Below are 25,572 nucleotides of genomic sequence, written 5' to 3'. Positions count from 1 at the left end.
CTTGATGTAGACTTCTAAAATTCCAAGTCGCTACTTTGCAATGTTTTCGCATGTTGACGACCGGGGAGGCCTTGCAGTCTTGTGAGTTTCCTCCTCTGCCGGATCTTGTTTTCCGAGTTTCATGATCAGTAGAGTGTTGGGTTATGTTTGGTCATGTTGTCAGACTGCTGTTTATCACCAACATAATTCCCGCCATTTGCCCATGCCCAACATTTTTGCCTGACAAACATTTTTTCATATATCATAGCGTTGGCTATTGAAAAAACCTAAAAACAACCTGCTATTTTTCACAATCATAAACTTGTCAGTATGACACGTTTATCACGTTCAACAATTAAAGCTTTCTCTGTTCCAGTGTTTCCATACATCAAAGTTTGTCAGACTCGGCACCGTTAATCTATGGACACATTTTCAGCTTGCTATTAATAATATTTTATTTGGTACGCGGGATCCAGGACTATAAAGTATTATTCAATTTTAGTTACTTTATAAACAATAAATATAAAGATAACAAATAATATTAGCCGTACGTGCCTTTTTAAAAAAATATATGAAAAATACCATTTTTTTCAACACATTAGTAATTCTTTAAAAATGATTCCCAATACAAAAGTCTAATAACACTTATACATCCAGATTTAAAAAAGGTCATGACTAACTGTAAATAAGAACATTCTGAATGTAATCAGCCGATAAGCAAGGTCAAAGGTGCATTCGAAGATACCAATTAACAGCGTGACCAACCCTCGATATAAGATCTTGAAACCTCTGCGCCTTTCTAGTTCAAGTTGAGTTGCCTTGACATTGCCTTCTACACTTTCAAAATGAACAAATACTTCGTTTTCGTTGCCATTGCCTTCTTGGCTATCCAGGTAAGTCTTTCTTTTGTTTTAATAAATAATCACTGTTTGTAAAAGCTTTATAGTCTAGGATCCGATATAAGAACGACGTTCACTGATCTGTTTAATGGATAAAAATTATTTTTATTATTATAAAAAACAAGGAGTGGGGTGCAAGACATAATCTTGTCCAGACTTTAATTAATATTTTTTTCCAAATTCTACTAAAATGTTTTCGGTCCGGGCAGATATTATTTTGGATTTTTGGACCATTCGAAACAAAAAAGATCAATTGTAATGTTTCTCTTGAGTTGATCGTTTTCGAGTTATAAGCAATTTAAAACTAAAAAAAATATCATTTTTGAAATTACGAAGTACCTAAATTCAAGATCATACCTTATTCTATCAGTTCTTGTTACGTATTTCGGGCATATTTTATTTTAAAACATTGGTTCATAGTTGTTAATGGAGCTCGATAGCCGGTCTTGCCATAAGAAACCTTCCTCGTTAACCATTAAAATATATATATTTTAGAATAAATTATGGAAAAAATTTTTATCGGGAACTGATAGAAGAAGGGTTGGAACTTAAATTTTGGTACTTGATGATTACCAAAATAATATTTCCTTACTTGTATTTTTGAGCTTTTAAAATCGTCGTTTTTTTGTTCTGTTTTCAGTTTTAAATTGTTCTTTATAACTAGAAAACGATAAACTTAGGGAAAAAATTACAAAAGACCTTTTTTGTTTCGAATTATCCAAAAAATCTAAAAAAAAATATTTGCACGAACCGAAAAAATTTTAGCATAATTAATAACAAAAAAATAATTTTTTTAATTATTAATTAATTATAGTCTGGACCAAATTATACCGGGCGCCTCTTGTTTTTTATAATTTTTAACATCTTCTTCTTCTTCTTTTTGTATAGACATGACTCTGTCTGTTTTTCAATGTGCCTCCAGTAAGTTTTCGTTCCATCGTTTTCGTGGTCTTCCCACTGATCGTCTTCCTATTGGGGAACCGCCTCTCGCTGTCCTGACTACCCTATTTGTTGTCATTTGGCTTATGTGGTCATTCCATTCTATTCTTCTGTTTCTTACCCAGTTATTAATGTTATCCACCTTGCATCTCCGTCGTATAACTATCTATACTTCTAGCTCTGTCCCATAGAGTCTTACCATCGATTTTTCGAAGCGTTTTCATCTCCGCTTTTCGAGCAATCTTTTTGTCCTCTCTGTGTCGGGTCGTGTTTCTGCCGCGTATGTCATTATTGTTCTGATGACTGTTTTGTAAATTCTGCCTTTCATTTCTTTTCCGATATTTTTATTTCTCCATATTGTGTCATTCAGGCAACCTGCCACTCTGTTTGCTCTATTCACTTGATCTTCCACTTCTGTTTCGAGCCTTCCGTAGCTAGATAGTGTGATGCTTAGATATTTAAACTCCATCACTTGTTCTATTATCTGACCTTCCAGCTCCAATTTACATCTTATTGGATCTGCTGTTATAACCATGCATTTTGTCTTTTTTGAGGAAATTAACATGTTAAATTTTCTGGCGATTATGTTGAATTGGTGCAGCATACGTTGTAAATCATCTTCACTTTGAGAGATTAGTGTTGCATCGTCCGCATAGCAGATTATTTTAAGTTGTTTTTCTCCCATTTGGTATCCTTTTTAGTTCTTACTTTTTTTATTATTTCGTGCATGATCAGGTTGAACAATAAAGGACTAAAGGAGTCTTATCCCGTTGCCGGCTTCAATTTGGTCAGTTAGTTCATCTTCCACTTTTACTTTTATTGTGTTGTTCTGGTAGAAGTTTTCTATCGTTTTAATTATTCCCAGAGGTACCTACCTCTCTCGAGTATAACAATTGGATAACGTCCTTTAATGTGACCCTGTCATATGCTTCCTTAAGGTCCACGAAACATAAATATGCCGGTTTGTTGTATTCCAACGATTTCTCTTGAACTTGCCTCATTATAAATATAGCGGCAGTGCATGACTTTCCCGACCTAAAACCTTCTGTTGTTTTTCTTCTGCTAATGTTATAATTTCGTTCAATTTGTTTGTTATCACTTTTGTTGTTAATTTTAATGTTGTGTTTAATAAGTTAATCCCTCTGTAATTCTTCGGGTCTGATTTGTCTCCTTTTTCGAAGAGAGGTATTAGGATGCTTGATCTCCATTCTTGTGGTATTCTGTTTTGTTCTATTATTTTTTGTATTAGTTTTAATAGTTGTTTAGTTAGATCTTGTCCTCCGTACTTTAGGAGTTCGTTCGATATTATGTCCTCTCCTGGAGATTTTCTATTTTTTAATTTTCTTAATGCTTCCTTTACCTCTCCCTCCTCGATGTTTATTTCTTCGTTTGTCGTAACTTCTTGAAAACTTTAGTATGAATTACAAAAAATTCTTATCTAAAACTATTTTATTTAAAAAATATTTAAATCTTAACTACATAACTTAACAAAAAAATGTAAATTGCTCGCTTTTTATATTTTGAAGATATTGGGTCTATTGAATAAAAAGAAATATTTGCTTTTACTTCCTCGTGTTTAAGTATTTACTTAATAGTTATTGAATTAAGCATTGAAGAAATGACTTTATTCAATTAGTATTAAGTAAATACTTAAATACTTGTAAGTAAAAGCAAATACTTCTTTTTATCCAATAGATCCATATCTTATTGTTCGACCAATAACGTCTTTTTGCTTATATGGTTATCGTAGATTTTCCTTTTACCCATAACACTTTTACATACATAATGACTTTTCCTTGCATTTTCTTGTTCTTCAAGTACCATCTCCGTGACGTAGGTCGGCAATCATCATAGCTATTCGGATTTTAGAGACGCCTGCCCTGAAAAGCTCAGTTGATGTACATCGGAAAGTAATAATAATAAATAATATAGTATGGCATTTTTGCCGGGGAGATCCTTTCGGACAGTTCCGGCGCCATTTACATCTTTAACCCTGTTTCAAGTATGTACACTAGCCCAGGGGAACCGACGGCTTTACGTGCTCTCCGAGGCACGGTGAGACGGCTCGTGTCATTATTGGAAATGAAAATGGTTTGTCTTTGGCAGGCTCGAACCCACGTGCACTGGCGTATGAGGCCAGCGAATATGCCGTTACTCCACGGCCGGTCATCGCAAAATGACTATATAGTTTTGTTTTCACCATAATCAACTTTTTGGAAAAAAATTGTTCATAGGAATTTTGATTTAATATTGCAGTAATAAGCAAAAGTAATTTTTGCAAAGATAAGCCATGCTATCGTAACAGTTTATCTGTTACTAGTATGTTTATATAACATTGAATTAGTGTAACATTAACACAATCGGTGTTGATTATTATTAAGACTTGAGGTTAAAATATTCGACATTGACCGTTGCATCTCCTTATCAGTTGTTTGAAATTCGAACGCAATAGGAAAATTTGAAATATCAGGAATGATACGAATTATTGTACATTTCTTAGAACTAATATTATTTACACACTCATCAACTAGGGGACAAAAACAAAATGTGAGATTACAAAAGGATTTCAAATAATTTATTGCAAATATTTTTAAAGAATGTCTAAATAAGTATCCTGAATATAAAATAAACATTTTTTTCTAAGAAGTATCGCAAAAGCTCTTAAGAAAATTAAAACAGAACTCCATAAGTCAAAAACTGACACCAAAAAAATAAATAAACTACCAACTCAACTCCCAACAAAGTAGTCTTTAGGATAAGTTGGTGTAGTGTATGACCTCCGCGGTTGTTACACACGACATCATACTGTCCTACATATATTTGTTCAAACTCATGGTCAAATGGTCAATGTCTTGCTGCGGTATTCTGTTCCACTCCATTGAAAAGCCCTCAAAGAGTTGCTGTCTTGTATTGAACACAATATTTTGTTGTGAAATGCTTCTGCCCAATATCTCCCATACATGCTCAATTGGGTTTAACTGTATGAAATTGGGGACCAGCTTGTTGTACCAAGAGTACAACAATAGGATCGAGAATACCCAGCAAACAGACTTGATCCCAATTACGTGATAATTACGTTAAATTTACGGCAAATTTCAACGAATACGTAACTCGGTGATTTATGACGGGAAAAAAACGTATTTCAGTGCCAAATCATTCATCTATATATTAGTGCTTTCTTTATACATGTTTGACATTAGAATAATATAAAATCATAATGACGAATATAGTACATGTTTTTTATAATATTTGTGAATTTTGGTTACATCGCAAAGGTACGTTTATTTCACGTAATAATCACGAAACAGAAATAACTTCCTTTGGTTAAATTTTGAGAAATATTTTGGAAACAAAATTTTACAAGGATGTTGGTTAAATAGGTATCGCTTGAATTTTACTCATTGTATTTTATGGACGTCGAAAAATTAGATGTATTTCACGTAAAAGTAATGTAAATAATACCAATATTTAAACAAAAAGTTTATGATTTCGCTTTTAAGATCATTTAGCATAACTATTTCAATCCAACCTTGATTTAAAGCTATTTTTTTCTTTAAAAATATCACAGGAGCTAAAATGATGAGTCTTATTTTCAAATCGCGCGCGGTGATGAAGTACTACCAAGCCTTTCTCCTTTAAATACCATCACGTGACTAACATAGTTGGTTCGAAAGTTCGAAAAATAAATTAATCGATTTATCGAATAATAGATACGTTTCGATAGGATTATTTTTTTATATTATTCTGGTATTGAAATAGATTTTTAGTAAGACCAATTAGTTAATAGTAGAAGAAATTTAAAAACAAAAAGAAAATTCGTAATACTAATTTAAATTAAGTAGAATAGTTTAACTGTAATTTAAAAATAATCGATTTTTATAATCGATGATCATTACCTCTAATATCAGCTTCTCTGGCTGTGGCTTCTCACAACAAAAAGTGAAACGTGAAGAGCTTTATTTCCCTCGTTTTATTTAGGCGGGTTTATTTATAATAATGTCTTTCGTATTAACGTTTACCTCACTGCTCGAGGGTTGAAGTGCCATGATGCAATTAGAAAAAAACAAGAAAATGTCGAAGTGTCCTCCTCGAAATAAAAAGTGACCTGTGTTGTGTTTTGTGTTGGCAAATTTTTTAGTGTGTCTTTAGGTCGGTACCATTTTTGGTTCATTATCTTGCATAATAATTATACATGACAAATGTTTTAAAGTCTCTAAATTCTACTAAATAAATACATTGTTAATACTTTATATGCTTGTTTTGTTTATATCATATTATGAGGATAATAATTACGTGATTCTTAAGTTAATTAAGGTCGAATTATTTACGTGAACCGAGGACGTATCTTTCACGTGAATACTAATATATACATTCCCTAAAAGATACGTTAATCAACACGTATTTGCAACGTGAATTTCCCGAAAGATTTTATTGCTATTTAAGGTAAATAACACGTCTATTGAAGACGAGTTATTCACGTAATTTAAAGACGTATTTTCAATGTGACATTTCAACCAAATTTTCACGTGAAATTCACGTAAGCAATTTACGTATATTGGTGACAAATGTACCCAAAATTCACGTAATTAACACGTCGGTCTGTTTGCTGGGTAATATCGCGGTATTCTGTGGCATTTAGAAACCGTTCCAGACAAACGAGATTGGTTCTTCCACCAAGATTAATACCACCCTCTACTATCTATTAACCTCTTGCACGTTGGCCAATCGTTCGGCATTGCCAGATCGTCTCATCAAATTCTTTTGGGTCTTGTCGATCTATATAAGGTTTTTTATCGCTATCGACGCCTTCCTTCTTTCAACAACGTCTCCAGGTCTTTCTGTTCTGCAATTCTCCATCTCTAAGGTCTCGTCTTTCCACGGCCTCGTCCACTTCATCATTCGATGATCTTCGGGGTCTACCTTTTCATCTCTTTCCTATTGGGCTTCAATCCGTAATCTTTGATATCCACCTTGTACGATGTCCATACCAAATTAAACATCTCACATGTCCGTCTTGTATCTGGTGCAAATCTAAATCGGGACTCATCTGTGAACAAAACAGAGGCCCACTCACGTCTAATCCAATTTTCGTGTTGTTGCGCCCACTAAAGTCAATGAGCGCGATTTCCTCTGGATAATACAGGCAGTCCCATAGATCTTCAAGCAATAAACCCTACTTCATGCAGTCTATTTCTAATGGTTTGGCTACTTACAAACACCTGGTATGTCTTTTGTAGTCTCAAAGCCAACAGTTTTCTTATTGGTGGCTTTAGGATCTGTTCTAGTTCAATCCTTAGTTGACCTGTGAATTCCTGCCCCATATCACTTAGCACATTGCAATGGCATATGATGTGCATAGCAGTCTCATCTTGCATTTCGAATTTTCTGCACCATGGTTCATTTACCTTACCGAGTTTGTATATAGGTGTTTTCTTAAACGACAAAGTCGAGTCACCATTTCGGTGACCGTTTTAACCCTCGTAAGGCGGTGCTTAGATTCTTACGTAATCGACGGTGCGGGGTGCATTTGCACCCCATCCGTATATCCTTGTTTTTCATATGTGAACGTCGGGGAAATTGATTTGAAAGATAAATAGGACTTGTTTATTAAACTATGAAACATAATTTTTCAAACCAAGTACTCATTTCTTCTTAAAAAAAATTATTATCATTGCATCACAAACACATGAAATTTTTCACAGAGTGAGCAACACAAAGTTTTTACACACAATACAGTTATGTCGGGACTTTCTGTCTTTTTCTGTGACATAAGTAACACCGACCTTGTTCCGTTGTAGCTCGGTTAGCTCCAGGTGTAACATCAGAAACGTCCAATTCAGGATATGAAATTTTCATCATATGCACCCTACAGTCGTTTTTCCAAAAAAACACTTAAACGCAAAGAGTTCTAAATGCTGTAATGGGTGGATTGCGTTTAGAATTAAATTTAATGCGAATAAAAAAATGGACAAAAATAAAAAAAAATTATTAAAAAAGTTAGGTGAGAAAAACGAGGTCTCGGGTGCGGCTGCACCCCGCACCGCCTTACGAAGGTTAATCTCTCTTTTGTTGAAGTTCATTAAATTGCCTGAGAGTTTTTTATCAATATTCCTGATTATTTTCTTACTTTCTTATTTGGCCTTTAGTGGCTCCCCATTCCATTTCTTTTGATGATTGCTTATGAATAAACCAGTTCTGAACCTAGCTTCTTGTAGCATCTTATATATATTTCTCAGTAAAATTCAAAGACCAACAATCCAGCCTCTGTCCTATTAACTCCGGAGTTCCGCAAGGTAGTGTTCTCGGGCCGCTGCTTTTCTCACTCTACATAGCCGATATACCAGAGTCTCATAATACTACGATCGCTTCCTTTGCTGATGACGTAGCAATACTAGCGGTAAATGAAGATCATATACAAGCCTCACAAGACTTGAAACACCATCTGGACATACTCAGTGAATGGTACATAAAATGACGAACAAAAGTAAATAAAACAAAATCATCTCAAATAACGTTTACAAACCGCCACAATACATGCCCACCTGTAAGAATGGAAAATGTACGAATACCAACAGTAACAGATGCTAAATACCTTGGCCTCCATCTTGACCAACGTCTTACTTGGAAAAAACATATACAGACTAAAAAAGAAGACAACTAGACTTAAAATTTCGGCAAATGTATTGGCTCCTTGGACGCAGATCAAAACTCAACATCCAAAACAAAATTCTTCTGTACAAAGCAATACTCAAACCTATTTGGTACTACGGACTACACCTCTGGGGCTGTGCAAAGTCAACATCACTGAATATCATCCAAAGATTTCAGTCTAAAAGTTCTAAGATCAATAGTGGATGCACTATGGTATGTAACTAGTCAAACACTTCACGAAGATTTAAATATACCTTTCATCAGAGAAGAAATCCATCGAGCCTCGGAATCACAAAACAAACGTACCATTCACCATGACAATGAGTTAGTAAGGGAATTATTCCATAATGGCCCTGTCACAAGGAGACTAGACAGATCCTGGCCTCAGGACCTATTTTAAAACTTTAAACATAAATAGAATAAGATGAGACATCATTGGAAGTCTCTTCTTCATGCCCAAAAACATGGAACAAATTTACTTAATACTCATTTAATGATGTAGATTGTAAATAAACAGAATTGCATAAAAAAAATCTATCCACTGAAGATCAATCCTTGTGTCATCATATCTGAGTTCATCATAAAAATGGATTCCTCAAGCAAAGTCCCAGTCAGTAGTCTTTCCTTTCAAGTACCTATCTTAATATTTGATACATTGAAAGTTCCTTTGTCATCATAATCATTATCATCATTCAACCTGGATCCATCCACTGCTAGATATAGGTCCCCCCAGTGGCGGCTCGTGATTTTTACAATAGGGGAGGCTATACCTAACTGTAAAATATCTAGACAAATTTGCACTAGCAAAAAAATGCGCCAAAAAATGTAATTTAAGGCCCCATCTTTTGACCATTTTTTATTTACATTTCATAATATCATCCTAATTCATAATTTCATGATATCATCATTTTAAAAATAGTTAGTCTAATAGTAAAAGTTTAATACCAAAGTTTGTGTCGTTTATTTGTTAACAATTCCATCTATTTGTAAATAGATACCTATGCATATCAAAATAAATACAGATTTGAAGTTTTGCAGTCCATACATAATGAAGCTTCAAATTTTTCAAGATACTCAACTGAATTTTTTTAATTCTAAACGCGGCCTACTGCGAATTCAAAAACACGATAAATGACCGATATTTTGCTTTGAGTTAGAGATATCGGAAAAAGTTATTTGAGCAAGTTGTTCCAAATATTATTATAACCCCACATACCAAATTTCATAACAAAATTCGCACTTTTAGATTTTTCATTATTTTTAGTCAGGACCCTAAAATTCGTTGTTCCGAGACGCACCCAACCACCCAACGGAGCTGAGAAGCTACACTGCCTCCCTTGGTATATCTCCGGCCAGCGTGTGATGGCGCCGTAGATGCCACTGTTAGGAGACCGGGTCTCCTTAAACGCCTGCTGCGCTGCACGGAGCATTAGCAACGGAGAATGCTGGGCTTCTCGGCTCCGTTCGTGCATCTCGGGATAACCCAGGGTCCTGCCTACAATAATATGTAATAAAACTGAGACGCGATCATGCGTTCTAATGCTAATGCTCCGTACGTATGGATAATTAGTGATAATATGGAATTTACACGTTGTATAATAGTGAGAGTAATTGTTGTTTTCGCGATTCATGATAAACAAAACAGTATAGAGTGTGTAAAAAATTTATGGGGAGGCTGAGCCTCCCTTGCCTCCTCTGACGAGCCGCCACTGGGTCCCCCTCAGTCTTTTCCATGCATTTCTGTTTTGTACTGTTTGCATCCAGTTTTTGTCGATCCGTTTTATGTCATCAGACCATCTGGTTGGCGGACGACCAAAGTTCCTTTGTACTTTTTTAAAAATCTGAAAAAATAATGTTAATTGGTGATTGCTATAATTCACTTTCTAGGATCTTGAATAATTTTTAATAATTTTAATTGATTGCATCTTCTTATATACCGTTTTTAACTTTTTTCACACACTGTAGACAAACTTACTACCATACTTTTATGCTTACAGGCTGTTGAATCCAAACCGAGGGCTTCCCAACAACAACGCCCAGCTGCCCAAAATGTAGCAGAAGACGACCTCGCCAAGAAAGCTCAAGATTTGATCAAAAAAGCCGATGAAGTCGTTACCGGAAACCTCCCCAGCACCGAACAGATCATCAACAACGTAGAGGAAACCGGCAAAAAATTGGTTAGCAACATTAAAGATTTCAACGACTACCTTAAGACCCAAGTAAGTAATTAAAATAATTTATTAATTGTAATATTTCTAAGAGCCTAGTATCTAAGGGCCTAACACGAACATAAAAATCAGAATATATAAAACAGTGATTAGACAGGTGCTCATGTATGGGTGTGAGACGTGGACGCTGACAAAAACAATTGAAAGAAAACTAAGCTGTTTTGAGAGACAATTACTAAGAAGAATAAGAACAAATGCCGAGGTCAGACATGTATAGGTCATAGGTCTAGTGACATAGTCCAAGAGATTAAATCCCAACGTCTCAGATGGGTTGGACATGTCCATAGACTCCCTAATAACCACCTTGCCAAGTTAATCTGTAGGAAGCCCCGAAAGGAAAAAGGCCCTTGCCCTTAGTACATCCACGAATACGCTGGAGAGATAATATATGGTCAGGAACAATGGGACTACACTGACTCCACTAGAAGATCTTAACTGTGGAAGGGTAGTTTCTTAGATATGGTAGTGGATACGAATTTATAAATTACGATAATAAATAAATAATTTAATAATTACGATATCTTTTAAGAAAAAAAACCATTTAAAAAACTGTAACTTAAATATTATGTTGTTTTTCATATTCCAATGGTTATTTTGTTTAAGTATGACTAATCTGCTCATCATTTTTAGCTCACTGCAAACAAAGGTGATGTAGACAAAATATTGAGACAAGTATCTGACAATTTGCACGCTACCAGTGAAAAAATCCAAAAAGATGTTTTGGGACCACAAGGACAAAAGAAAGCTTCTGAAATCAGAGAAAACTTACACGCACAGATCAAATCCGCTGCCACTCAAATTGAAAAACTTACTGCAGCTGTCAAACCCGAAGCAGAGAGTAAGTATAATTTTGGTTAAATTAAAAGAAAGATTAAATAAACTTAAATAAATAAGTAAGGTTAAATAAACTATTTCCTAGATTTTTCTATTATTTGCATTATGTTCAGATGGTGTTATCGAGTATCTCTTTTTCTTCACTAAGTGCCGTCTCCCAATCGGAGGTTGGATATCATCAACTCTATCTTTAGTCTATCTTCCGCTGCTCTAAAGAGTTCTACAGGGTGTCCCGGAAAATAGTGCGTTCCTTCAAGTTACGGGCTAAGTGCACCATTTAAAGCAAAAAAGTCTGATAAATTTTTTTTGTAAAGTCAACCGTTTTCAAAAAAATAATTTATTAATTTTAATGCATTTGATTAATGTCCACAGAAATGCAAATACAGCCGGCAACGCTGCGTTCCTTCTTCTTAGTCTAGGCGCCAGAGGGGTCACCGTGTCATATTCAATTCTGATGGAGAAACTCAACGGTTTCTTATGGATTTCTGGCTGCTGATTACGAATTTTGAGGGGGGATTTCGATCCGAGTGGTCAAAAAATTGTTATAAACAATTTAATTGTTTATAAATTGTTTATAAGGCTCTGGCTCATAAACTAAAAGAGATAAAAAAAATGTTTCAAATAAAATTTGTTCCTTAATAAAAAACGAAGAAACAACCGTTTACTAAACTTAAATCTAACAATTAGAACTCAAGATATTGTAAAATTAGTGCACAATGCAAATTGCAAATTGCAAAATAAGTATTTTTCGAAGCTTTTTTCGATCGTAACGTAGGGCAAATGAGCCCTATAAGATGTCGTTTTAAAGCTTACTTAACAGGCTTCCAAACAAAGTTTGTTTAATTACTTGATCTTCATTTGTTTTAAAGTTATACCCGTTTGAAGTTACAATTTTCTTAAAAATATTGTACATTCATTTGTTTATAAGGGTTTCAAGCAAATTTAAGCTATAAACATTTATACTTTAATGAACAATACTGATAAAAAAACTTAAAAGGAACAATTTGAGGTTATGAAAATGTTCATAAGTTTATTTTTGGCCAAGATGTCGATATTTTAATGGCGCGTTATGAGGCGGAAGATCGGCTTACAGTCAATTAAGTATTTTTCGACGCTTTATCGATCGTAACTCGGCTTCTACGCAGTAAAATGAGCTTTTCGTGGTCTCGTTTTAAAGCTTAATTAATAAACTTCCAAACAAAGTTGTCAAATTACTTTATCTTCATTTGTTCTAAATTTATACTCGTTTGAAGTTATAATTTTCTTAAATAATTTGTACATTAATTTTTGTATAAGGGTTTTTAGTAAATTTCAGCAATAAGCATTTATACTTTAAATAAAACTAATAATAGAAAAACTAAGAAGGTGTATTTTGAGTTTAAGAAAGTGTTCGTAGGTTTATTTTTGGCCAAGATATTGATAATAAAATAGCACGCTCTGAGGCTCAAGATCAACTCACAGTCAAGTAATAAATATCATGGTAAATATACCGATCGACTGCTCTCGTCTTACACTATTTTGCTCAGGAAGCCTTGACTATTCTTAATATGTCTATCAATGTCTACAATAATATAATATACTACTGTCAATTCTGTCTATTTGTTACAACAAACTCATTGTCTCTTAATAGTGTAATGTGATATTGATTCGTTGCAATAATGAATAATTTAGTTAATAATAAATTGTGTATTATATGTCAAAAAAATATCAACATCAAAGTGTCTTCGACTGAGAACGGTTGTGCACTTATAATTGAAACAGCAAATCTTCGTAAAGATTTTTCTCTTGTTTTCTCTTGTTGAAGGAGGCATTTCTATTGTTAAAGATATGCCATCAACATCAACCTCAATCCACTTACATATAAAACGAGCATTTTATGTGGTGTACACACAATTAACGTGCCTCGAAGATTCTGCAAAAGAACTTGATCCACTTGTATATGGATATCTTATAGATAATAAAACTCTGAAGCCCCAAAAAGTTTTAATTTTAATGCCTTCAAAATCAGATTTAGTACCACCATGTGTATGTAAAAATTGCTAGAAGAAATTATGCAGATGTAAAAAAGGTGAGATTCCCTGTATATCTCGATGCAGATGTATGAAAGAAAATGTTTGTAAAAATAGTAATAATAAATAATATCAACTCACTTTTTAGTTATATTTCTGAAATGTTAGTTTTTAATGTGTTTTTCTTTCTCATTTAGTACAAAAAATAGAAGACAAATTAAATAGAATGAAAGGTGATACGAGATACAGTCTGATGATTTAATTATAAGAAGTATATGATAAAATTTTATTAGGATCTTCAAAAATGAAAAATGAAGATAACGTATATATACATAGAAATTATAATTTGCATCGAGATCTTAGCGCGTGAACCTTTACGCTGGCGCTGTGAGTCAATCTTGCGCCTCATAGCGCGCCATTAAAATATCGATATCTTAGCCAAAAATAAACTTCCGAACAGTTTCATAAGCTCAAATTGTTCCTTTTGAGTTTTTCTGTCATTATTGTTAATTAAAGTATAAATGTTCCTAGCTCAAATTTGCTTGAAACCCTTATAAACAAATGAATGTACAATATTTTTAAGAAAATTATAACTTCAAACGGGTCTAACTTTAAAACAAATGAAGATCAAATAATTTAACAAACTTTGTTTGGAAGCCTCTTAATTAAGCTTTAAAAGGACACCTTATAAGGCTCATTTACATGCGTAGAAGCCGAGTTACGATCGATAAAGCTTCGAAAAATACTTATTTTGCAATTTGCAATTTGCATTGTGCACTAATTTTACAATATCTCGAGTTTTAATTGTCGGATTTAAGTTTAGTAAACGGTTATTTCTTCGTTTTTTATTAAGAAACAAATTTTTTTTGAAACATTTTTTTGTATCTTTTTTAGTTTATGAGCCAGAGCCTTATAAACAATTTATAAACAATTCAATTGTTTATAAAAATTTTTTGACCACTCGGATCGAAATCCCCCCTCAAAATTCGTAATTAGCAGCCAAAAATCCATAAGGAACCGTTGAGTTTGTCCATCAGAATTGAAAATGACACGGTGACCTCTATTTGGCGCCTAGACTATCTGTTTAAAAATAATTTTACTGGAACTCAAGTAAATATCACGAATCATCGACCATTAGGCATAATAATGTATTAATAAAATACTGATAACAGTTATAGAATAATAGCATAATATTTGTGTTTATTAAATATCTAATAAATAAGCTTTGTATAGTGTTTTAACTTGCATGAAAAGTTTTTATAACAATCAACAAACAAGCTACGTCTTCAAGAAATATCTATCGGTAGAAGAGATGATTACTAATACTCCCAGCCCATACATACTTTTGGCATTATAAAAGTAAAACACACGCGCACCATTTCTCGTAAAACAATCTTTAACTGCACACAACACTTTACACATTTTGTTTTGAAACCATCTACAAATCCTTAAACTTCGAGGTAAATCGCCTTGGTGTACCTAAATCTTGCACTAATTATACACTATAGGTATGTAATTAACATGATACTTGCGATCGAAATCATGACAATACCACAACAATACGATGTATTCTCGGGTTACAGGTAATTATGATATGACTGATGACTAGTGATGAAGTTTGTGTTTACAATTTTAAATATCTTCGCTATGTCAAAATAAATAAAACTGCCGGGTTTCTAAATGTAAATTTTAGTAAAAGACATTATTTTATTTTTCTGATGCAACAGATGACTTTTGAAAAAAAAATTATAAGAAAGTTTTCTTTTAAATGGTGCATTCTACCCACACCTTTAAGGAAGCCACTATTTTCCGGGACACCCTGTATAGCACTGCATTTAAATCAGTCCCTTAAATTCTTCTACCATGACACTCTCTTTCTTCCTATACTCCTTCCTCCTCTTATCTTTCCCTGTGTTATCAGTCTTGCAGTCTTGCTCAAGTATCTCATATCGCTATCCCCTTATTACGTGTCCTAATTAGATAATGTAACTTTATTATTTTTATTGTGTTTATTATTTCGCATTCTTTACCCATTTCTCGCAATATTTCCGTGTTCCTTTTCTTCTGTGTCCATGCTACTCTAAGCATCCTTCTGTAACACCACATTTCAAATTTATATTTGTATTTACCAACCCTTTTTATCGGTATTGTCATCTATTTGTTCCTGTTATATTAATTTTTAGCCCATATTCTTCACAGAAAATGTTTGTTTTCTTAAGTAGTAATTGAAGTTATTCAGCAGAGCTTATCATAATCACCGTGTCATCTGCACATCGTATGTTCTTAATAGATCTTCCGTTAAATATTATTCCCTCAATTTGAGATAGTAATGTTTCCTCAAAAATGGCTTTCCTATATACATTAAATAGTATTGGAGACCTAATACATCCCTGCTAACACCTTTCCTGCCTGATTTTAATTTCTGGACTGGGTTCGTTACTCATTAAAATTTGTTCTCTTAGATTCCAGTAAAGGTTTGAGTATCTCCACCTTTGGTAAATTTAGTTTGCTCTTGGGGTATTTCTCTTTGTAGGAAATTGTTCAGTCTCTCATTTATTATGTGAAGCATTATTTCACTGGCATGAGAAATAAGGGAGACGATTCTAAGTTGCCGCATTTATGGAAGCTGCCTTTTTTATGTATTGTCGTTATTGGAGATTTTGTCCAGTCGTGAGTCCATTGCACTTCAAAGCATGTGAAGTAAGTAATTTTATTCCGGTTTCTTCTATGGCTTTGAACATTTTTGTTTTTATCACTATCTGAAAATAGTGCTTTGTTATACTTGAGTTTGCTGATCACCAGTCTTTCGTTCTCGAGTATACCAGGTTCTTCTTCCATTTCTTCAAGGGTTTGGTCAATAAGTTCCTGGAGTTGATCATCTTTATATAGATCTTGGCAATATATCCCCATGTCGCTGTTCTTTGGGTTGATAGAAATCAAGTTTAGGTGTTAGTCTCTCCGTTAAGATTTTCATTAACAGTTTGTACATATGTGTCAAGAGGCTGAGGGGTCTATAATTTTCTAATTTAGTAATATCACCTTTTTTGTGTACCTAACATACCATCACTGCATTGTTCCAGTCTTTTGGAATCGTACCCACATGCACATGTAAGCATTTAATAAGCAGTTCGCTTACTGATTTTAATAGAATTTCTCCTCCTGCTTTTATTGCCTCATCACCAGGCGATCGATGGTTTTTCATTCCCTTTAAAGCTGATCTTACTTTTGACACTGTAATGGGTAAAAGTACTTCAGATCCATGATTTATGAGAGTCCTTACTCGTGTCTGTAAATTTGTTTGCGGTATTTGGCTGGTATAGAGGTCTTTATAAAACTCCCAGTTATTTTCAGAATATTTTGTTTATCTGTGATGTTGAAATTTAATATTACATAATGTATAAGAATCGTTAAATATATTAACCGTTTATTTCGTTTGTTTGCAGAAGTGAAGAATGACTTGTTGGCTGCTGCTAACCTCTTCTTGGACAAAGCCATCAATGTTGCCGATGACTTGAAAAAAGTAGTCGCTGAACACAAAAACTAAATGATCTAGTATTTTATATTTATGATGTTTTAAATTTTTATGTAATATAAACATAAAACAATATTGATATTTTATTCGAACATAATATTCAAAAATAATCATTATAAAAATAATCATTATATTATTCTAGATAGTTGTAACATAGTATTGAGAGATACGTCTAAAACTGTTAGACATACTGCAGGTAAAATATTGATAAGGTCTCAGGAAAAAAATGTTATCAACATTTTTGTGTGTGACTTGAGCGGTGTCAATTATATTGTTGAACTGTACGTACCCCATCGTGACCTTCTCGCTGCTGATACATATAATAGAATAGAAATATACCATTGGAAAGATACAGAGCTTCCCATTGATCCCGCTACCTTTACGTCTTTATAAAACTTAGTTATTTACTGCTATATGTATGCCATTTTTAAGTCATTATCTTTCTTTTGACTCTTTTTAAGATTTTCCAGAGAAAATGATCATTACAAAAATCAACAAAGAAAAAAGTTTTCCTGTAGTTATCTGTAAACCATATAATACAAAAAACAGTAAAATCCTTTATAGCCCAGTCGGGATATCATTTGACCTTGCATTTGGAGCTGCCCCAAATTTTATTTTTCTAATCTTTAGGGAGGCTCAATATTAGTATAAATTTAAAATCTCGACTGAATTCCACCGTTGCGTTAGCCGCCATCTTGATTTTAAACGAGAACCGTTTTTGCTCAATATCTCCGCCATTTTCAATTTTTTGACAAAAAGTGTAGAAACTGAAATTGTTGAAAATGCGATTTTCTATAATTTAATTTTTTTCGTGCGGTCGATATTTTCCGAGTTACGAGGGGAAAATAGTGACAGTTGTAGCATAATTATTGAATTATTAAATTATCTCGTTTATTACTAGTTTTACAACAAATATATACCTATACAAAAATGAAGAGAATTAAATTTTGTACAATTTTGATGCCGTTCATTTTTTTGATAAAATCAATATTTAAGGTAGTACTTATGTGGTAAATGTGCGAGCGTAAGACCTGATTGATTTTGTAGCAATTGTTTTTGTTCAATATCTCCGCCATTTTCAACTTTTCGACAAAAAGTGTAAGAACTGAAATTGTTGCAATTACGATTTACTACAATTTTTCGAGAGAACCAGTGGCGGGTCTACAAGGGGGGGAAATAGGAAAATTCCCCCCCCCCCCCACAAGGTTCTAAAAAAAAATGTTGAAACATCACGATATTTTAACTGACATAAAATTTAAAATATCGACAGACAAATTCAACCAATAAAACGCGCTAGTTAATAAGATTAAGTGAACTTAATGCATATAATGTCTTTTTATGCCTTTTATATACTTAGTTTGGTTGATGTTTCATTGGAAGTTGCAAAAATTGTATAAAATATAATTCTCTTTATTTTTGTTTATGTACAATTATGTCGTAAAATTAATAATAAATGAGACAATTCAATAATTATGCTTCCCCTCCGCTTCCATTATTGTCCCCCTTAACTCGGAGAATATTGATCGTATAAAAAAATTGTGCCAAAGAAATTATAGGAAATTGCATTTCCAACAATTTTCTTTCCCACTATTTATGTCGAAAAGTTGAAAATGGCGGAGATATTAAGCAACAACAGTTCTCATTTAAAATCAATATGGCGGCAATATTCAGTCGAGATTTTAAATTTACACTACTATTGATCTCTCCTAAAGGATAGAATTATAAAATTTGGGGCAGCTCGCAAACAAAATTCAATTCAATAATTATGCTCCCCCACCAATTTTTACTATTTACCCATGTAACTCGGAAAATATCAACCGCATGAAAAAAATTGTTAAAAAGAAATTGTAGGAAATTATATTTTGAACAATTTTAGTTGAAAATGGCGTAGATATTGAACAAAAACATTTGCTATAAAATCAATCCGGTCTTACGCTCGCGCCATTAACGCATACGTACTACCTTAAATATTAATTTTAGCAAAAAAATGATAGAAATCAAAATTATGTAGAATTTATATTCTCTTCATTTTTGTATAGGTACATATTTGTTGTAAAACTAACAATAAACGAGATAATTCAATAATACAATAATTATGCTCCAACTGTCACTATTTCCCCTCATAACTCGGAAAATATCGACCACACGAAAAAATTATAATAAATAAAATTATTGAAAATCGCATTTCCAACAATTTTAGTTTCTACACTTTTTGTCAAAAAATTGAAAATGGCGGAGATATTGAGCAAAAACCGTTCTCGTCTAAAATCAAGATGGCGGCTAACGCAACGGTGGAATTCAGTCGAGATTTTAAATTTGGACTAATATTGACCCTCCCTAAAGATTAGAAAAATAAAATTTGGGGCAGCTCCTAATGCAAGGTTAGGCCTGTTATTCGTCTAACCCGACTGGACTATTATAAAAGGTATATATTTGAAATCCCTAAAAAGTACAAATAATCCGTCAAGGAAACATCGGTTGAAAATGCTAACTTAAGCCTAGATGCTTAATAGTATATTACTTTATGAGGCGGAGAAGCATGACTTTTCTTGACGCGCCCGATATTACGCGCCGAACGAAGTGAGGCGCGTAATAGAGGGCAAGTCAAGAAAAGTCGCTTCTTTGCCGAATAAAGTATACTATTTTTTCTTCAAACGTAGCAATTTTCAACCATAAATAGTACAATTCCAACACTTTTAATTGATGGAGGCGGAAATCTAGAATGCCTCAAACGACATGGGGGCTGGAAATCAAGCACGGTTGCCGAAGGATATATAGAGGATTCAATAAGAAATAAGAACGATAATGCTCAAAAAATTTTAAACCCTTATGATTCGCCAACATCGGGAATGATTGCTGAAAGTTGTGCTCGACCATCAGTATCATCAACAATTACCAATGCGTATCAAGAGTCGGGAACATTTTTGCACGGTTTCAATTTTGAAAATGCCTCATTAACTAATTGTACTTTTAATATTACTATAAATAAAAATGATGTTTAATTGTTGTTAATGACATTTGTATTGTTGCTTTGTGACATGTTTCGTATTGTTGCCATGACAACATTTTTCCCTCCGCCGTAAAGAAATGGGAAAAAAAACTGCTCCCGGCGGAGACATCAAACTTTGACAGGATCAAGTTAGATAAGTAATGTCATCATTATTTGACGTTTGAAGAAAATAGTATATTACTTTATGAGGCGGAGAAGCATGAGTTTTCTTGACGCGCCCGATATTACGCGCCGAACGAAGTGAGGCGCGTAATAGAGGGCAAGTCAAGAAAAGTCGCTTCTTTGCCGAATAAAGTATACTATTTTTTCTTCAAACGTAGCAATTTTCAACCATAAATAGTGCAATTCATACGCTATTTTTACTCGAAATTAAGGATAATATAGAGGATTCAATAAGAAATAAGAACGATAATGCTCAAAAGTTTTAAACCCTCATGATTCGCCAACATCGGGAATGATTGCTGAAAGTTGTGCTCGACCATCAGTATCATCAACAATTACCAATGCGTATCAAGAGTCGGGAACATTTTTGCACGGTTTCAATTTTGAAAATGCCTCATTAACTAATTGTACTTTTAATATTACTATAAATAAAAATGATTTTAATTGTTGTTAATGACATTTGTATTGTTGCTTTGTGACATGTTTCGTATTGTTGCCATGACTACATTTTTCCCTCCGCCGTAAAGAAATGGGAAAAAAACTGCTGCCGGCGGAGACATCAAACTTTGACAGGATCAAGTTAGATAAGTAATGTCATCATTATTTGACGTTTGAAGAAAATATATTTTACTAATATGCCCCAGGTAACATTTGAGCTGTGGTTGGACTTGTTCACATGGTGAACGTATGGCAGCAAGTGACAATGAAATGGATAGAGACTTCCAACGATGACATGACAGTCTATGGTGTACAGCTAGTTAAAATTAGAAATGGTGCAACAACACTCACTCCATTGTGAAAAATAATCATTTAAAATTCAGTAAACTAGAAGTTGTAGTTAAAAATGTATTAACGTATATTGTCAGTGAAGGTGGTTAGGCAAACCACATTACAAAAATGTTTGTATTTGAGAACTAAAGTCAGTAATCAAATCTTGTTGTCAAGGGACCTAAGATTTAAAAAAGCAATTTTGTGTTGATTTAAAGTTATCGAATTTATTTAACTTATTAGTAGCTTTTGGAATTTGTGTAAGTTTAAAAAAGACATCACAATGGGGTGACTGAGGTGTAAAATGTCTTAAATAATCTAGGAGGATGTATCATTAAGAAAGCACAAGCTCAAACTTAGGCGACTAATTCCTAAAGACCTCGCAGGCTGCCCGGATCCCTAAGGGCCACCCCCATTGTGATCTCTTTTTTAAACTTACACAAATTCCAACAGCTACCAATAAGTTAAATAAATTTCGATAACTTTAAATCAACACAAAATTATATATATAACACCGGTTTATAGCGTCCTGCGCCTTCCGGTTCCTATTCTCCAGCCGCGTCGATCTGTCCAATCTCCTGGTCGGAGATCTCTCTCAGATATGGCTTTCTGGATTCCACTTATCCAGGTTGTTTTCGGTCTGCCCCTTTTCCTTCTTTCCGGGGGTTGCCATTCCATTATTAGCTTTGGGAGTCGATGTTCCTCCATTCTTTGTACATGGCCATACCAACAAAGTTGTTTTTGTTGGACTTCTTCATTTATGTTTGTTTTTCTATTCATAACATCTCGTACCCGTTCATTCGTTATATGTGAGACTCTGGAGATGCAGGCCGATCTTCGCCAGAAGTCCATTTCCAGTGCAAGCAACTTCTGTTCTGTTCGCTTATTCAGTTGCCAGGTTTCACATCCATACAGTACCACGCTTTTAAAGATGCTATTATAAAGCTGTGTTTTCTTTTCTTTTGATATGGTTTTTGACCAAAGTAGCGAGTTCAAAGCTCCTATTACCTTCTTTCCTTTCATAATTCTTTCCTCTATTTCGAATTCTGTCCTTCCACTTTGTTGGATTCTCGTTCCAAGGTATACATAATCAGAGCTTGGCTCGATAACCATATCATCCTCTAGATGTAACTCACTTTTCTGTCCTCCTATACACATATATTTGGTTTTCTTCATATTAACGTATAGGCCCCATTTTTTGTATTCTCGAAACAGCCGGTTTGTCATAAATATTAGATCATCTTTATCCTGGGCAATCACCACCTGATCGTCAGCAAAATGCAGTGTGTATAATGTTGAGTCGTCGTTTAGCTGTATCCCCATTCCAGAACACGATTTGCGCCACTTATGCAAGACCTCATTTATATAGATTTTAAACAGTGTTGGCGATAAGCTGCATCCCTGTCGTAGTCCCTTATTCACCATGAAGCTATTAAATAATCTGCTGTTGATTTTTATGTTTGCTTGGATATTGTTATAGAATTGTTGCACTGCTTTTATTACAGTTATATTAATAGGGGATTTTTCCAGGACTTGCCATAATTTACAAAGTGGTACGGTATCATATGCCTTAGTTAGATCAACGAATAGTAGATGTATTTCTCTGTCTATGGCTACTTTTTTTTCATTGAGTTGGTTGAGCGTGAAGATGTGGTCGATACAGGATCTTCCTGCTCGGAATCCTGCTTGTTGTTCGATCTCTATAGGTGCATATTCATTTTCTATTTGAGCTTTTAAAGTTTTCCCATATAATCTGCTAAAGGTGCTGGTTACAGTAATACAGCGATAGTTCTTGCAGTCTTCCTTGTTACCCTTTTTGTGTATTGGGGTTATCCATCCTGTTTTCCAATTTTCTGGTATGTTTTCTCCATTTGTGTAGTTGTTGAAAATTAAGGTTATTAGTTTGATCAATTTTGCAGTTCCATTTTTTATAAGTTCCGCTGGTATTCCTTCTGGACCACATGCTTTTTTATTTTTTAGTGATTTAATCATTCTCTCAACGAATTCGTCATTTAATTCTACGACTTGACCATTTAAATTGTAGTGCTTTGGTGATGTATTTATGTATTCCTGTCTATTTTCTTGAAGTTCTTCTTTGTAGTGGGTTTTCCATTTTTTTAAATCAATCATTTGAAGGTTTGTATTATTTCTGTTTTCATTTCTTAGATTTCGAATGAACCTCCAAGCTTCTGAGGATCTGCTTCCACCTAGATGGCATTCCACTTCCCTACATCTCTGTTCCCAGGTATTGTTCTCATTTTTTGTTAACATTTTTTTATATTTGATTAATTCTTGGCGGTATTGGGTTTTATCATATGCGTTTTGTGATTTTAACCATTTATGATATTTCTGTTGTTTTATTTGTTTCTGTTGTTCAAGTTCATTGCTCCAGACTATGCTGTTATTTTTCCTGGTATTTGTTATCTCCTCCATGCCTAATGATTCACTGGCTGCTTCCTTAATCGCAAGTGTTATTTTGTCGTAAATTATATTGGTGCTACATGTCAGGTCAATTTGATCAAGTTTTTGATCCAGTCTGTTCTGGTATAGGAACCTGGTGCTGTCGTCATATAGCCCAGTTAGTTTGTATTTGGGTTCTTTGATTATTTCTACTCTTTCTTCTTTCGATGTTTCATTATTGCATATTTGAAGAGGATCAACACAAAATTGCTTTTTTAAATCTTAGGTCTCTTGACAACAAGATTTGATTACTGACTTTAGTTCTCGAATACAAACATTTGTGTAATGTGGCTTGCCTGACCACCTTCACTGACAATATACGTGAATACATTTTTAACTACAACATCTAGTTTACTGAATTTTAAATGGTTATTTTTCACAATGGAGTGAGTGTTGTTAAATCATTTCTAATTTTAACTAGCTGTACACCATAGTCTTTAAATATGACAGGTCAATTTATCAACTTCCCGTGGATCTGTAATTTCTGCCATGTCATCGTTCGGAAGTCTCTATCCATTTCATTGTCACTTGCTGCCATACTTTCACCATGTGAACAAGTCAAACCACAGCTCATATGTTACCTGGGGCATATTAGTAAAATACTTTAAACACCCATGCTTAAGTTAGCATTTTCAACCGATGTTTCCTTGACGGATTACTTGTACAATGTACAGGGCTATGACCCACTTATTTTTGTAAAATTATATATTGGTGGTTAGCATGTAAATTTTACGTGAGTATAACCTACAACTTTTCTTAACCGTAGTCAAAATTTTAAAATCTTTGCATTATTTTACCAGGTTATATTCATTTTAGGTAAGCACTGATGATGATTGGTAAACCAATCGAAAACTAGTTATGTGATTGTGATGTAGCCCTTTTTAGGGATTTTAAATATATACCTTTTATAAAGGATTTTACTGTTTTTTTAATGATCAGTACTTTCTTAATCTAGACTTTAGACTCTAGACTTTAGTTAACACTTTTAAAACGAAACGATACAGTAACATTTAAAAAAAAGAATGTGTGTGTACTTTGTACGCACGTAAGAAGTTATTTTTCTAAATATGATTTCAATGAAATAAATATAGTTTCAGACAGTTTATTTGTATTTTATTTAAAGTTTAAATTAATTTTTACTTACTACTTTCCAAAAATTTTTATTAAAACAATACAAAAATTAAAAAAAAGATTAGAAAACACAATAAAAAACATAAGCACTAATTTGTTATAAAGTTTGTACAACTATTTACACTAACACATCATGCTAATGAAGTTTTATATTATCTACTTAATTAAAATGATCGTTTATGTATTATTCGAACCGGGGTCCTCTTGATCTCCAGTCCAACGCTCTACCACTGAGCTATACCCTTTTGTTTATCCGGGCTACAAGATTTCTCAGACATAGTGAAAAACAGACGAAGTGAATTATAAAATACTTTAAATATTATTACTTATTATCTTATTCCCGAGGTAGACAAGTCCAAATACACAAAAATTTTAATAATAGTTACTAATTTTATGATATAAATGTTAAAAGTACAATTTTAAAGCACGTATGTGAAAGTTTCGTGTGAAACATTCGCTTCGCTCATTCTGCAATTCACATAAGTGCCTTAAAAATATACTTTTTAACACGTACCTATATCATACAATATTTTTTCTACAAACGTCTTATATATCAACAATTATAATTTATTCATTCTCAATTACAGGACAACACCTACAAAAACTTTTACTTGAACTTGACTGACATTCCATTTTTATATTTTTCTTGACATTACATCAAAACTGCCTATAATATTGTCAATACGTAAATCAGAATAACAGCTACTTTTATTTTTGTATATTCTAACAAATTGTAATAGTTTTTTTCTACAAACATGTTAAAAATGCAATAATACAGTTTAAATTAAATTTTAAAAAACCTTTTAAACCACCTTTTTCAAATTTCGCAAGTTGTATTATTAATATTAATGTTAATAAATGAAATATAAATATTTTGACGTTTAATAATTTGAAAATTCACTTTTAACTGCAGTGCCTTAAAATTTTTAAAGCACTGGTGCTTTAAAGTAGCATTTTTAACGCTCCTATG

The 25,572-nt window shown here is 33.4% G+C and overlaps 1 protein-coding gene across 1 annotated transcript; it reads left to right on the top strand.

The window, feature by feature from the left end:
* The first annotated feature begins 582 nt into the window (after positions 1 to 582).
* LOC114327745 (uncharacterized) lies at positions 583 to 17,146 on the top strand. Its single transcript, XM_028276448.2, has 4 exons — positions 583 to 872; positions 10,466 to 10,687; positions 11,327 to 11,534; positions 16,983 to 17,146. The coding sequence occupies exons 1-4, from the start codon at positions 825 to 827 to the stop codon at positions 17,081 to 17,083; spliced, it is 579 nt and encodes a 192-aa protein (XP_028132249.2). The 5' UTR covers positions 583 to 824; the 3' UTR covers positions 17,084 to 17,146.
* The last annotated feature ends 8,426 nt before the right edge of the window (positions 17,147 to 25,572 follow it).

The sequence above is a fragment of the Diabrotica virgifera genome, chromosome 3 (genome assembly GCF_917563875.1).
Source record: "Diabrotica virgifera virgifera chromosome 3, PGI_DIABVI_V3a".
Classification (NCBI taxonomy): domain Eukaryota; kingdom Metazoa; phylum Arthropoda; class Insecta; order Coleoptera; family Chrysomelidae; genus Diabrotica; species Diabrotica virgifera.
The sequence above is the reverse complement of the archived record's forward strand: the minus strand, read 5'-3'. Positions and strand labels throughout refer to the sequence as shown.